The following is a 13,974-nucleotide window of genomic DNA, read 5'->3' on the forward strand; positions in this document are numbered from 1 at the left end:
ATTTCGCTTTGTGTTCAAAGGGGCATTCAGATATGTTTATATCATTACTAGTAAATGGCACAATTATATTGTGTTGCAGTGTGTGTGTGGTGTGTGTGTGTGTGTGAAAGCATCCTGTTTTTAAATTTTAAATGTTTTAAAACATGCATTTTTCCAACCTGTTTTGTTATTTCTTCCCTTTGCAAAATCCCAGGTCCCCTAAAACGTGGTGGTGGCCTGTGTGTCTCATGTTCTCTGAGAGACCCTGCCTTGCCATAGGCAAGCCATTGCCACTTCGTGGTCTGAAGGTCACCTTGCCTTGTAGCCCAAATGTTGTAAATAGTCTGCTAAAGGTCTCAGAGACATCAGGTTTCCTTCTGTACAATAAATGTGCTTATTTCACAATAGGGAATGGATCAGGCACAAGAATCTTTTAAAATACAAATTTGGCTTTTCTTCAAAACGAGAGGGCTAAGATAGGGCTGGCTCACGATAACATTGTGAAATGGGCGGAGTTTGTCTTTGGTGCTGCTCTGCTGTCCTCCCTCCACTACCCTCCCGGGATCCCTCATAGGCTCAAAGGGGCCCCAGGTGGCCAAGAAGTGTCTGTGTAGCAGCTTCACTCAGCCTGGTGGCCCGAGAGCCTTGTCGTGTTGTGTCTGACCCACGTCTGTCTTCTCCCTCAAACATTTGCAAAGCATGTTGGGGATCTGGTGCACATAACAGCGCTCTCTGCTGAGGCACAAGGTCTCCCAGGCATTTCCCGGGGTCTGCAACACTTTTACCTCAAAAGAGGGGGTTCCTGCAGAGAGAGAAGGTTGGTGAGGGGCACTGTGTTTCAGCAGACCTGCCAGGTGGCCCACAAACTGCCTTGATGTGCATCTGGCCCTAGAACTGGTTTAGTTTTCATACCGCTTTGCCAGTTGGCTTCTTTAGGTCCCCAGAGGCCAGAAGTTGCAGCCTTCCCAAGAGGTTCCTTCAAGGCAGGTGGGAGAGACTCAGCTCCAGCGAAGCAGCTGAGTGCCCTTCCCTCTTCCAGCCAGGACTCCGGGTGCTGTCAACACGCCGTTTTCTGAGGGCTGTTCTGAGCTTTCTTCCTATTTATAGAACGACATGGGTGATGCTGAGTGCACAGCTTACTACAGTGAAAGGAGTGATGACTGCAAATATGTGCACAAACATGGCCATGTCCGTCAGAAGGATCGAGGGCTTAGTGCCGGTGTGGCCAGGTAGAGAAGGGGTTCCACTAAGGACAATGACCTGCACCTCCCGGGGGCGCTACCCCGCGGTCCTCGCGTTGGAAGTATTTATATGTTCTAGGATCTGGGTGCCTTTCTTTTTTTTTTTTTTTTGAGGCAGAGTCTCACTCTAGCGCCCAGGCTGGAGTGCTGTGGTGCAATCTCCGCTCATCGCAACCTCTGCCTCCTGGTACAAGCGACTCTCTCACCTCAGCCTCCTGAGTAGCTGGGATTACAGGTGCCTGCCACCACGCCTGGCTAATTTTTGTATTTTTAGTAGAGATGGGGTTTCACCATGTTGGCCAGGCTGGTGTCAAACTCCTGACCTCAAGTGATGCGCCCACCTCGGCCTCCCTAAGTGCCGGGATTACAGGTGTGAGCCACCGCGCATGCCCGGCCATGGGTGCTTTCTCTTTCTCTTTCTCTTGATCTCTGCCATCCTTTAGCGTAGATTGAACTTAGATGGGCAGTCCATTCCACCAATGACTCTGCTTCTTTAACAAGAACTCTGTTTATTGAGGGTTCCACTCATCCCAGCCTTCTCCATCCCAGGACCTCAAAGCCCAGGCGAGGAATTCTATTCGGCCCACCTTTCAGTGGGTGACCCTTTCTCCTATAGACCAATTCCTATACCCTGCTGGCATGGGTTCTCCTTCCCTCCTTCTCTCTCTCTTTCTCTCTTTCTTTCTTTCTTTCTTTCTTTCTTTCTTCTCTCTCTCTCTCTTTCTTTCTTTTTCTCTATCCTTTCTTTCCTTCTTTCTCTCTCTCTTTCTTTTTTATTAATAGACTAATGTAGTTATCTGCATGAGAAATGAAGTGCTTATGTTAACATTTTCTGCATTGGGAGGGGACGGTTACTATTCCCCTCCATGGTCCTTTGGCTGTAAGAAATGAGCACTTTCTTAGTACCACTCCCGCTGAGGTTTCCCTGGGGGCCCAGGATGGACACAGCCTTAGGTTCCATGTCCTGTTGCTGTTACTGACGGTCACAACTAATGATGGTGGATGGCAGCCTCTCCTGCCCTAGTCTGTTTCATTCCTTTGGCTTCAGGGAGGGGAAGAGTTGCCTTCTCGGCAATTCCTTGTACACAGGAACAAGAAGCCAAAGTAGTGGGCCCAGGAGGGAGGAGAGCCAGGCTTTTGGAGACGGCAACTAGGCCTTCTGAACCCATGGGGACTCCACAGCCATTGCTCCTGAATGCTCAGGCATCTGATCTGCTGTTGTTATCTGATAGGTTCATTTGCCTGATGTGCCGCAAGCCAGTATACCGAGACAGCCGGGACTGCAGCAGAGAAAGAGTTTAAATCAGGGCAGCCACATGAGAAGATGGGGGGGAAACCTCAAATCTGCCTCCTGAGGAGTTGGGTCCAGGGATTTTAAGGGGTTTGGAGTGGGCCAAGGTGTGGGGATCGTTGACTGGTCAAAGGGTGCGGGGTGAAGTTAGAGTGGGGAGAACCTTTCAGGTGGAAGATAGGACGAGCACAGGCAGAGGCGGAGTAGCCAGTACTGGTTTGTTGTTCATCAATGTTTCTGCAACACTTACCAGGCGGTAGACTATTTTAGATGCTGGGATCCAGCAGTGGACAAAACTAAGCCATGCCCACATGGAGCTTCCATTCTAGTGGTTGCTGGGGGAGACGGACAATAAACGGACAGGCAGAATTCTGTTCTGATGGTAAATATGTGGACAGGCAGGAAAGCAAGTGAGCAGATGGGGGTGATCTGAAAAGGCCTTGTCAATCGGCAGGTATTTGATCAGGGAACAGGAGGAAAGGAGGAACAAGTCATGTGGGCATCTAGGAGAGAAGCAGTCCTGGCCGGGAACAGCAAATGAAAGGTTCCTGACATAGGACCATGCCTGGAGTGTTCTGAGATCAGCAAGGAGGCGGGAACAGAGTGACATGGCTCCTGGATGCCACGTGGAAGATGGACTTTGGGAAGCAAGGGCCCCAGGAAACCAGCTAGGAGGCCAGGACAATCATCCAGGCAAGAGAATGATCATGAGCCGGGTGTGATGGCTCACACCTGTAATCCCAGCACTTTGGGAGGCCAAGGTGAGCAGATTACTTAAATCCAGGAGTTTGAGACCAGCCTGGGAAACATAGCGAAATCCTATCTCTAAAAAAAATGAGCTGGTCATAGTGGCATGCAATTAGCTACTCAGGAGGCTGAGATGGGAGGATCGCTTAAGCTCTGGAAGCAGAGGTTGGGATAGCTTGAGTTCCGGAGGCAGAGCTGAGATTGCACCACTGTACTCCAGCCTGGGCAACAGAGTGAGACCCTGTGTCAAAAAAGAGAATAGTAGCTTGGACAAGAGTAGAAGCAATGAATGTGATGAGAAAAAAACAGAGAAGTGTTTGGATCCCGAATGTATTTTACAGATGGAGGCAGCAGGCTTTGCTGATGGATTGGATGTGGGCTAAGTCAGGTGCCAAGTAATGGCCTGCAAGGTTTTTGGCCAGGCACTAGAAGGTTGGAGTTGGTACCTATGGAGATGGGGAAGACTTCAGAGGAGCAATCTGGGTAGGCAGGATGCAATCAAGACTTTTGTTTCGGAAACACAACTTTGGAGATTCCTACCACACATCCACAAGACTTGGAATTGGCAGTTGGCCATCAGAGTCTGGAGATCAGAGAAGTGGTGGCTGCAGATAGTAACTCGGGAGGCATCAGAGTACAGATGTTATTCAAAACTAGGAGGCTGGATGAAATCACCAGGAAAGGAAGTGTAGGTAGAGGGGGGTCCAAGGACCAGGCCATGGGGTCCTCTAACACAAAGAGGGTGGGGGCTGCAGGAGGAACCAGCAGAAGAGACTGAAAAGGAATGGCCAAGGAAGTAGGTAAGAACCAACAAGGAGTGGCACCTAAAGATCCAAAGGAGTAACAAAAGGAGTTCTAAAGGTCTGGAGGGAGCCCGTTGTGTCAAATTACGTTGATGAGCCCATCTAACAGTTATTGAAACTGACCATTGGATTTAGCAACATGGAGGTCAGCTTGAGACCTTGATAAGATATGAGTAGAACAAAAGTAAGCTTTTATGCTGCCTCTCTAGACCCAGGGCCCAGATAGGCAAGGATCTCTCAGATTGGGGCTTGTGGTAGCAAAACTGGGTGGCACTGGCAGGGCAGCCTTCAGGTTCTGTAGACCTCAGCGGCTCAGTGGAGGCCTGTCCCTTCTACCATAAGTTTCAGCAGCTGCAGGACCTGGGGACCTGTCCTCTGTCTCCAGTGTTTGCAGAGAGATGCCTCCAGGCCCCTGGTCTCTGGGACCAACGAAATCTAGTTCTAGTCTTTTTTTTCTTTTTCTTTTTCTTTCTTTCTTTTTTTTTTTTCAAGGTGGAGTCTCACTCTGTCACTCAGGCTGGAGTGCAGTGGTGTGATCTCGGCTCACTGCAACCTCCGCCTCCCGGGTTCAAACAATTCTCCTGCCTCAGCCTTCTGAGTAGCTGGAATTACAGGCATGCGCCAGCCGCCCTGCTACTTTTTTTTGTATTTTTAGTAGAGACAGGATTTCACTATATTAGCCAGGCTAGTCTCGAACTCCTGACCTCAAAGAATCCACCTGCCTCGGCCTCCCAAGGTGCCGGGATTACAGGTGTGAGCCGCCGCGCCCAGCCACTAGTTCTACTGGTATCGTGAGCTGCCAGGTTTTCAGTACCAGCTGTCCAGCACAAGTGATCCCTCAAACCTTTCAGAAGATTTGGTAAGACTCAGTCACACTACTGCACTGCAGCTGTCTTCCATGTGCTCATACTCAGACTGCCGTATTATAATCAAAGCACATTGGCCAGCTTTATATTAAAAGACCTTCTTCAGCCTTCAACTAGTTCAAAGGATGATTTAGTGACCAAAGGAGTCTGCATCCTATGTTGCATTTGCTTGGGGATCCCAGACCACCAATGTGAATTGTCATGGAGACCCCTACCAATACCTACTGCACTTCATGGAATCAACAGCATTCAAGACCCCTAGAGTAAGTATGGCAGGTGGAGAGTGGTGTTATGGGGCTTTCTCGTGAGGCCCCTCCATGGAACCAGTGACAGTGAGTCTCTGTGGGGTGCAGCCCAGGCTTGCAGCTTTCTGAGGCTCTGGCTTAATGTAGCAGAGACTTTAGAGCTGTGTTGTCCAATACAGTAGCCACTAGCCAGGTGGGCGAATACAATGAGGAACTGAATTTTAAATTTTATTTCATTAATTCAAATAGTCACATGTAGTTGGTAGCTATCCTATTGGACATTGACTGGCAGCCTTGGGGTAAGCTGGTGCTCCCAGGGTTCTTTAGGTGGGAACATCCTTGGAGAGGGAAAACGCCCGTCCCACAGTCCTTAGGAGTGGAGCTTGAAGTCAGTTTGGTCATCAAAAGGAAACTGGGGCTGCACACAGTGGCCCACGCCTGTAATCCTAGCACTTTGGGAAGCCGAGGCGGGTGGATCACCTGAGGTCAGCAGTTCGAGATCAGCCTGGCTAACATGGTGAAACCTCATCTCTACTAAAAATTAAAAAAAAAAAAAAAAAAAAAAAAAAAAAAAAAGAGCCAGGCGTGGTAGCAGGTGCCTGTAATCCCAGCTACTCGGGAGGCTGAGGCAGCAGAATCCCTTGAACCTGGGAGGCGGAGGTTGCAGTGAGCCGAGATCACACTACTGCACTCCAGCCTAGGCAACAGTGTGAGACTCTGTCTCAAAAAAACAAAAAACCCACAAAAATCAGCTGGGTCTGGTGATGGGCACCTGTAATCCCAGCTACTCAGGAGGCTGAAGCAGGAGAATAGCTTGAACTCGGGAGGCAGAGGTTGTAGTGAGCTGCTGCCCTCCAGCCTGGGTGACAGAGTGACGCTCTGTCTCAAAGAAATTAAAAAGAAAAAGTAAGAGAACTGGGCCTGTTTTGACCTCAAGCTGGAGAAATGGTGTTAGATGTATTTATGAAACATGCAGGCAGCAAACAGACCTGGACGCATCTCACTTCTCTGGGCTTGAGGTCAGGGGGTTTCTGTGCATTATGATGAAAATGCAGGAGTTTCCCTCTGTGCCTGCTGCCTTTGTGAAATGGTGCCCTGTGTGTTCTGCAGAGGCGCAGAGTGGAGGGGAGTGTTCACTGCCCCGCCTTTGGGGTCCAGCAGAGGTCCAAATCCCACGTCTTACACACTGTAGGACCTTAGACAGGGTTGTGGGACTGAAGCTTCTCTGAGGCTCAGTTTACCATCTGCTAAGTGGACATAATACTAGGGATTTTACAGAGCTGTGGGGGGATCAAAAGAGAAAGTCTGTAAAATACGTAACAGTGCATGACATATACAATACAGACTTGATATGACAGCTAAATAATACATCTTTATGTATTGAATATCATTCCATCTATGGATTGTCGATCTCCTAAGAATACATTGACCTCTTTCTGTCCTTAATTTAATTGGAAAAAAGGTTGATTTGATGCATGAGCCAAGGAATGGTTTTAGGAAAATAAACTTCTGGAAAATAAGCAGAACCTGAAAGCTACATTTGGTTAAAATGTCCAGTCAGCAAAGCAGTAAGTAAACACCTAAAAGTAATTTCCCCCTTTATACAGCATTTTGACTTCTTGCATTTATTTGCTATTTTTAATCTGGTGGCAATTTCTTCGCCAATACAACAAATTGGGCTTCCTTATTGAAAGATGGGGCCTTGTAAGTACTAGGTGGGCTCTTTGGAGCACCCCCAGCCATGTGGCATCACCCCCTGCCCCGCCACACACACACACACACACACACACACACACCCCCATACACGGTGGCCTGTCCATCACGCCACCAAGCAATTCTCTGATCTCAGGGTGCAATGAATAAAGCCTCTTCCTCTGAGCCCCCTTCCTTCTGCAGGGTGCAGTCTGGGGCCCTGTGTCCCTATCGTTCTGTCTGCAGGGGGTGTAAGAGACAGGTTGCCCAGGCCTCTTGATGATGTGCCGCTGTGGCCACTACAGTCCCCTGCAGAGACCCGCCGCAGTCCTAGGATGCCTGATCTTGTGTACTCCCTACCGAAATTAGATCGTCTAAGTTAGCAGAGTTGGTGTTTATCAAGAGTGCTGAGGCTTTTGGGCAACTAGTGGGGTTTGTACCGTATATTTCAGCCAGTAAGGAAGAATTGGAATGATGGCTTTTTTTTTTCCTTTTAACTGAGATAAAACTATATACCATAAATTTCACCATCTTAAAGTATACAACTCTGCAGGTTTTAGTATATTCACAAAGTTGTACAACCATCACCACTATCTAATTCCAGAACATTTTCATCCTTTTTTTTTTTTTGAGACAGCCTTGCTTCTGTCACTAAAACTGGAGTGCAGTTGCACAATCTCGGCTCACTGCAACCTCCACCTTCCAGGTTCAAGTGATTCTCCTGCCTCAACCCCCAAAGTAGCTGGGACTACAGGCATGCACCACCATGCCAGGCTAATTTTTGTAAATTTAGTAGAGATGGGGTTTCAACATGTTGGCCAGGCTGGTCTCAAACTCCTGACTTCAGGTGATCCACCCATCTCTGCCTCTGGAAGTGCTGGGATTACAGGCGTGAGCCATCGTGCCCAGCCAGAACATTTTCCTCCTTTAATTAATTTATTTTTAATGTTTTAAATTAATTGGTTAATTTTTAGAGACAGGATCTCCCTCTGTTGTCCAGGTTGAAGTGCACTGGTATGATCTTGGCTCATTGCAGCCTCAGACTCCTGCCTCAAGTGATCCTCCTGCCTTAAGCGATCCTCCTGCCTCAGCCTCCCAAGTAGCTGGGACTACAGGTGTGCACCACCATGTCCGGCTACTTTTAAAATTTTTTGTAGAGCTGGGGTCTCACTATGTTGCCCCGGCTGATCTTAAGCTCATCCTCCTTTTTAAATTCTCACTTTTGAACAAGATGAAACCATGGGCTCCCTGGAGATCTACGCTCCTTGGGTTCCTTGCTGGGTTTTCCCATTGGCTTGGATCGAGATGTTTCTTTCCCAAGCACTGTATTGAGTTCATTTTTCTCATCCGAGGTGAAAAGGTAATCTCAGGGAGGGGGACCAGCAGGGCATGGTGGCTCACGCCTGTAATTCCAGCACTTCGGGAGGCTGAGGCGGGTGGATCACTTGTGGTCAGGAGTTCGAGACCAGCCCGGCCAACATGGTGAAACCCCATCTCTAGTAGAAATACAGAAATTAGCCGGGAATGATGGCAGGTGCCTGTAGTTCCAGCTACTCATGAGGCTGGGGCAGGAGAATCGTCTGAACGCAGGAGGCGGAGGTTGTAGTGAGCTGAGATCATGCCACTGCACTCCAGCCTGGGTGACAGAGACTCCATCTCAAAAAAAAAAAAAAAAAAAAAGGTTGGGGCAGGCCGAGCAGGTAGTCACCACCACGTCTGAGCCTCTGGGCCTCTGTGGTTAAATGCAGGACTCCAGGAAAGGCTTCCTGAGGGAGCCTTGTGCACCGTTTCTGGGGTTGTGGGCGTGCTGTGCCAGGGATAGACAGCGGAGGCTTCTCCGTGCTATCTCTGCGGTTCCCTTTCTGCAAAGCCCTCTTGGCTGTGGCCTGTACGTTAAAGGCGTAGGTTAGAGATGTGGCTATCTTGGTGTTGGGTGGATTTTAGAGGAGATATAGGTGGGTTCGGTGTCCTCAGCCTGGCAGGGCTGGGGAGAAGTGACACAGAGTTTGGCAGACAGTGAGGCCTTTGTAAAACATTCTTTGTCGACACAAAAATGTTTGAAGAAAAAAAAAATGAGGCCTAGACTCGGTGTGGCCTCTCTGGATGGAAAAGTGGATAAGAATCAGGTTATTTCAATCCTCTAGCTGGCAGTCTGGTGTCTCTAAAGCAGATTCATCCTACTGTTGGCTGCCCAGGTCCAGGCATTTTGGTGGCTCTGAAAAGAAAGCAAGAAGAAAAGAGCCCACAAGGGTGGGGACCTCCAGGGGAATGCTCCCAGGTCTGTCTGCAAGGAACAGAGAACCAATGAGAACCAGTGTTCCCTCAAAGCCTGGAACACAACAGGTGCTTCATAGAGATGTTTTAGAAGAGCGACTGCACACGTGAGAGGGCCTACTGTGTGCAGCCACTCTGTCTTGCACAGTCCTTATCATCACCCTAGGGGTAGGGAGGTGTGCATTCATTCATTCATTCATTCATTCATTCATTCATTCCACAATACTTATTGCATCCATACTAGGAGCCTGATGCTGTCGGTGTACATGAGGACACATGCTCGGCATGGATAAGCAATTTGCAAAGTTGTGGCAGGGTGGCAGGTACATGAGGAGTGAGGGCTTGGAGAACCGACGGGCGCCACCTTGGGTCGTGGGTCCACCCCGCTCTCCTCCCTGCGTTGGTTGGCCAACCCAGTCTTACCTTTCAGGTCCTAATTTCCTCACCTGTAAATGCAGCAGTCCTAGGACTTATCTCAAAGGGCTTTTTGAAGATTGAATGAGATTACTTGGGGGTGCAGGGAGGGGTTGGGAGACGCTGGCACATTGCCTGAGGCCATGTAGTAAGTCAAGGTTGGAACCCACTTTTGTCTGATCACAAAAGCAGACCTCGGCCAGGCGTGGTGGTTCACATCTGTAATCCCAGCACTTTGGGAGACCGAGGCGGGTGGATCACCTGAGGTCAGGAGTTTGAGAACAGCCTGACCAATTTGGTGAAACCCTGTCTCTACAAAAATTAGCTGGGCATGGTGGTGGGCGCCTGTAATCCCAGCTTCTCGGGAGGCTGAGGCAGGAGAATCACTTGAACCCGGGACGTGGAGGTTGCAGTGAGCCAAGATCCGGCCATTGCACTCCAGCCTGGGCAGCAAAAGCAAAACTGTGTCTCAAAAAAAAAAAAAAAAAAAAAAAAAGCAGACCTCTCCCTTGCCATGGGCTGCCTCTAGGACCCATCTGCCTCCTTTTATCCCTCTGAGTCTTTGAGGATCTGAGAAGGCTTTCATCTACCTGCCCCATGGTGACAGGCACCCTGGACTGAGATGGGTGTGGAATTGCCCCGCAGCAACAGGTGTAGGAAAAGTAGGCCTGACCTGTAGCCATCCACCTGCACCAGGACGTTCTCACCTGCTGGCTGGCGCACTGCTTCTCTAGGACTGTCCTAGAATCCCGGAGGAGTTTGGAAAACATGGGCTCATCACAGACACCTGTGAGAATGGGTTCGCCGCCCCTGCCCTGTGAGAATGGGGGAAGGTCACCCCTGGCCTCCTCTCAGGCCCCTGAGAGTGCTCAAATGTGATTATGCACCTGGGTAGCATTCGCTTCCCTGTCATCCTCCTAAAGCATCGCCTTCTCCCAGTGCAGGAGGAGTGAGTCTCCCGTTCTCACCCGGGGAGCGGTTGCCTCGTGAGTCCGAAGAGAATCAGCTCTTTCGTTTTGCGCAGGTGGAGATCTCGGGGGCCCAGTTTGGAGTCCTGCAAACCGTGAGTGTGCGAGGAGGGCTTGTTTCTGATGAAACCATTTCTGTCCCGTAACAACCCTGAGGGCAGAACCCCCTACAAAGGGCGCAGAGAGATCTGCTGCCCGCTTGATACTGGGGTGCGGTGGTCCTGGGGGCAGCTTGTCCTGGGGGCAGTTTGTCCTGGAAGGGCCCTGGGGCGCACTGGCTGGGATCTGTAATGTTTGGGGCAGGAGGGTGGGTGGGGAGCCCCTTCTCCATGGCAGCGGGAGGTCTTCAGCGCTGCCCCTGCCAGCGCCTCCCTGCCTACCCCAAGGGCGCCCCACCGCGCGCCCAGAGCAGCTTGGAAACTGGGAAATGCAGGGAGCGTGCCTGGGGGCTGCCTTATGCTCCCTGCGGCAGCTCCGCGCTCAGGACTTTGCGTCTCCAGGAACCTTTAAGGCCGGTGCTGGGGGCTGAGCCCCGGCCCCTCATCTGAGCCAAGCCCTGCCCCACGCAAGGTCCCCAGCCTGGCGCACCCGGCTCCCCAGCGCCGCGCCCCGGCCGTGTCCCTTCCCACCCCAGCCCCCCGGGACCCGAGAGCCGTGGAGGGCCAAGCCTCGTGCCCCGAGGCACGCCAAGCCAAGTCACCCCTGCAGCCCGCGGCGCCGGAACTTGGGGGCGCGGTGAGTGGGGGCAGGGCGCCGGGCCGGCGGGCGGTGGCTGTGGCTGGGTGCCGGTTCCTGGCTTTAGAAGTCCTTTCGCATCTTGTTGAATCCGGGGCTGCATTGGCCCTCCGAGCTCTCCTGACTGGCAACGTCGCAGAGACAACAGGTCCAGACCCGGGACATTTCCCACACCCGCGTCCAGGACGTGGGTTTCTTCCCTCTTCCAGGGCAGAGGCCCTCGGACTGGGCGTCGCGGCGAGCCCCCAGTGGTTTTTGTTTGCTTTTTTACCGTCCCCCCCCCACCCCGCCCCGGCTCCACCCGGGCCTTGGTCCCACCGCGAAGGAGCCAGGAGTCCGCGGAAGGGTTGCGATGGCCGGAGAGTCGGGGACCTCGGCTCCGGGTAGGCGCGCCCCGGGACCCAGCAGCGGCGTGGGCGAGGGGCGCTGCGCAAACTAAGCGCTTTTGCTGGGGAAACGCCAGCCCAGGCTGGCAGTGGCGGTGAAGGGGATGCGGACCAGGACCCCGTGCCCGGCGGGACTGGCCACGCAGCGGTCCCCGCGCCGCCCCCCTGCGGTGCGCACCGCATCTGCGCCCTAGGCCAAGGCCAGGCTCGGACCCCTCCCCCGCACCGACGTGATTGGGATCGCGCGGTGCTGGCGCCGCCCTCATGCGCTCTGCCTGGCCCCTACCTGGTCCCCTTTCCTTTTCAGGTGGAGGAGATGCCGCCGTCCCGTCGGTCTGGGACGAGCCCAGCTTCCCGGATCCCGGGCTGGAGAGACGCGTCGCGGCTCCGGGGCCTGGTGGCACGGGCAGGAAGGAGGACCCGGCAGCGGGCTCTGCCTGGGCTTGCCTGGGCTTGTTCCGAGCCGGGCTGCTTCTTGGTGACCGCGCAGATCGGGGGCATTTGGAGATTTTGCGGGAGTCCTGCAGCCAAGCTCCGGGGCAGGAGAGGCCTGGAAACCTGCACTACCTGCTCGCCCCGTCCCAGCGTGCACCCAGGTAAACGCTTGTGTTTCTCAGTCCGTGCAAAAGTTTGCAAAGAAGGAGGCGGGAACTAGACCAACAACGTTAATAATCATAGTCATAATAATGAAAACCCTGTTCAATTGTGTAGCCTCCATAAGGGGAAGACTTTCCAAGAAGCAACAAAATGTTCTTTGATTTCATAATCTCTAGGGAGAAAGGATTCCTTTTTTGGGGTTTTGCTCGGCTACTTCTTTCTTCCCTCCTCGATCTCCAGCGTGGTGCGAGGAAGGCCGACTGGTCCACGGGTGGAAAATGGGGACCCTGGCCCTTCTGCGCCGCTGGCCACGGTGAGATTGCAGCAAATGCTCAACCTCCCCAGTTCCTCTCCTCACCTGGAAAGTGGAAGGATTGATACTAGCCACCCACGGCCGTAAAAAACTCGCAAGAAAGGGAAAGGAAAAGTGCTTCTGTCACTAAAGTAGCGTTGTCTAAGAGGTCAAGGCTTTGGAAGACTTGCTCTAGAAGAGGAGAACGGGAGAGGGGCCTTCAGCCAACCTGGCCCCGAGGTGAACGCGCGCGCCCCCTGCTGGCTGGAGCCCTGTCCAGCCTGGGAGCCGCCAGTGGGGAAGGAGACTTGCAGGGAGGTGGTCCCTGGAGTTCCCTGCTCCTAGCCTGGAGCAGCAGGTGCCACTGCTCCTGAGGTCCCCTCTCTCAGGTTACGTGGATGGGGCCTGTAGTACCGACAGGGCACATGCTTCAGCGCCTGTTACTGTGTCAGGTGGGAGACAGGAGCTAGGCTCTGCAGAAGGTTCCAGAGCCTGGGCCTTCCTGTTGCATCCATACTAGGCTCCTGGAGCCCAGGGGTGGCTGGGCTCTCTGCATACGTGCATGTGAAACTCTAGCAGATGCCAGCTCACGTTGAGGGGGCAAAACGGCCCACTGCAGTTATGTTAGCCAGTTCTGCCTCTGCCCAGTTCTGAGATATCTTTGGGACAAATGGCCACTCCCCTGAGCCCGTGTATCTTCCTGCATAAGCCACAAATGCTGTGCAGTCACAGCTGAGGAAGAGGGGAGGTGCCTGTACTTGCCAACATTCCCCTTGAAGGACTATCCAGGAGCAGAGGGAGCAGCTGGAGGCAGCATCAGTTGGTATCCTGAGCCCAGTGGCATCTATTGCCACATGGGTTAGTGGCCTGTCTCCTGAGCTTCCCCAAGCTGGCCAAGACTGTCCAGGACTGTCCTGCTCTCCCCTCCCAATCTAGCTTTCTCTTGGGCCTCCAGGATCCCTTGGCTAGCTGGCATGGTGGCATGAGGACTGCACTTTTACACCCCACCCCTGCCCTTGGCACACATCGCAAATCAATAATGCTAAACCTAGATAGGCCCCCAGGTCTTTCTCATCATAGCATCCATGCAGTGCTTCCCATTGATTATGTCACCCAATTGCCACCCCAGCCCTACACCTGCCCTTGTAACTGGTCCCTGGGCTGGGGGATGTAGGAGGACGCAAGGATGAACAAGGTGCTGCCCTTGGTTATAGGACACACTACCTCCGGCTAGAGGTGATCAGATCTATGCATAAGAAAATAACTAGGCAGGACTCATTCATTCATGCGACAAATATTTACAGAGTCCTTGCTATATGCAATGAGTCATGGAGGAGAAACCTACAGAAGGATGAGGGGATGGCTCTTCAGGCAGAAGGGTTAGTAAGTGCAAAGGCCGTGTGTTCAGTGCGTTGGAGAAATTTCAAGAAAGCCGGTGAGACTG

At 52.3% G+C, this 13,974-nt stretch overlaps 1 protein-coding gene and 1 long non-coding RNA gene across 3 annotated transcripts in view; one reads left to right on the forward strand and one right to left on the reverse strand.

The window, feature by feature from the left end:
* The window catches only part of LOC114674205 (uncharacterized), a 45,507-nt gene that overhangs the window by 5,748 nt on the left and 25,785 nt on the right, over positions 1-13,974 (forward strand). For both annotated transcript variants that reach the window (XM_077975502.1, XM_077975508.1), the window contains exons 2-3: positions 10,497-10,615; positions 11,949-12,237. In XM_077975502.1, the coding sequence (XP_077831628.1) occupies positions 10,497-10,615; positions 11,949-12,237 (408 nt within the window). The remainder of the gene's footprint in view (positions 1-10,496; positions 10,616-11,948; positions 12,238-13,974) is intronic.
* The window catches only part of LOC144336590 (uncharacterized), a 35,711-nt gene continuing 33,587 nt past the window's right edge, over positions 11,851-13,974 (reverse strand). The window contains exon 3 of the long non-coding RNA XR_013408488.1: positions 11,851-13,454. This is a non-coding gene — a long non-coding RNA (uncharacterized LOC144336590). The remainder of the gene's footprint in view (positions 13,455-13,974) is intronic.

Source organism: Macaca mulatta, chromosome 1 (genome assembly GCF_049350105.2).
Source record: "Macaca mulatta isolate MMU2019108-1 chromosome 1, T2T-MMU8v2.0, whole genome shotgun sequence".
NCBI lineage: Eukaryota > Metazoa > Chordata > Mammalia > Primates > Cercopithecidae > Macaca > Macaca mulatta.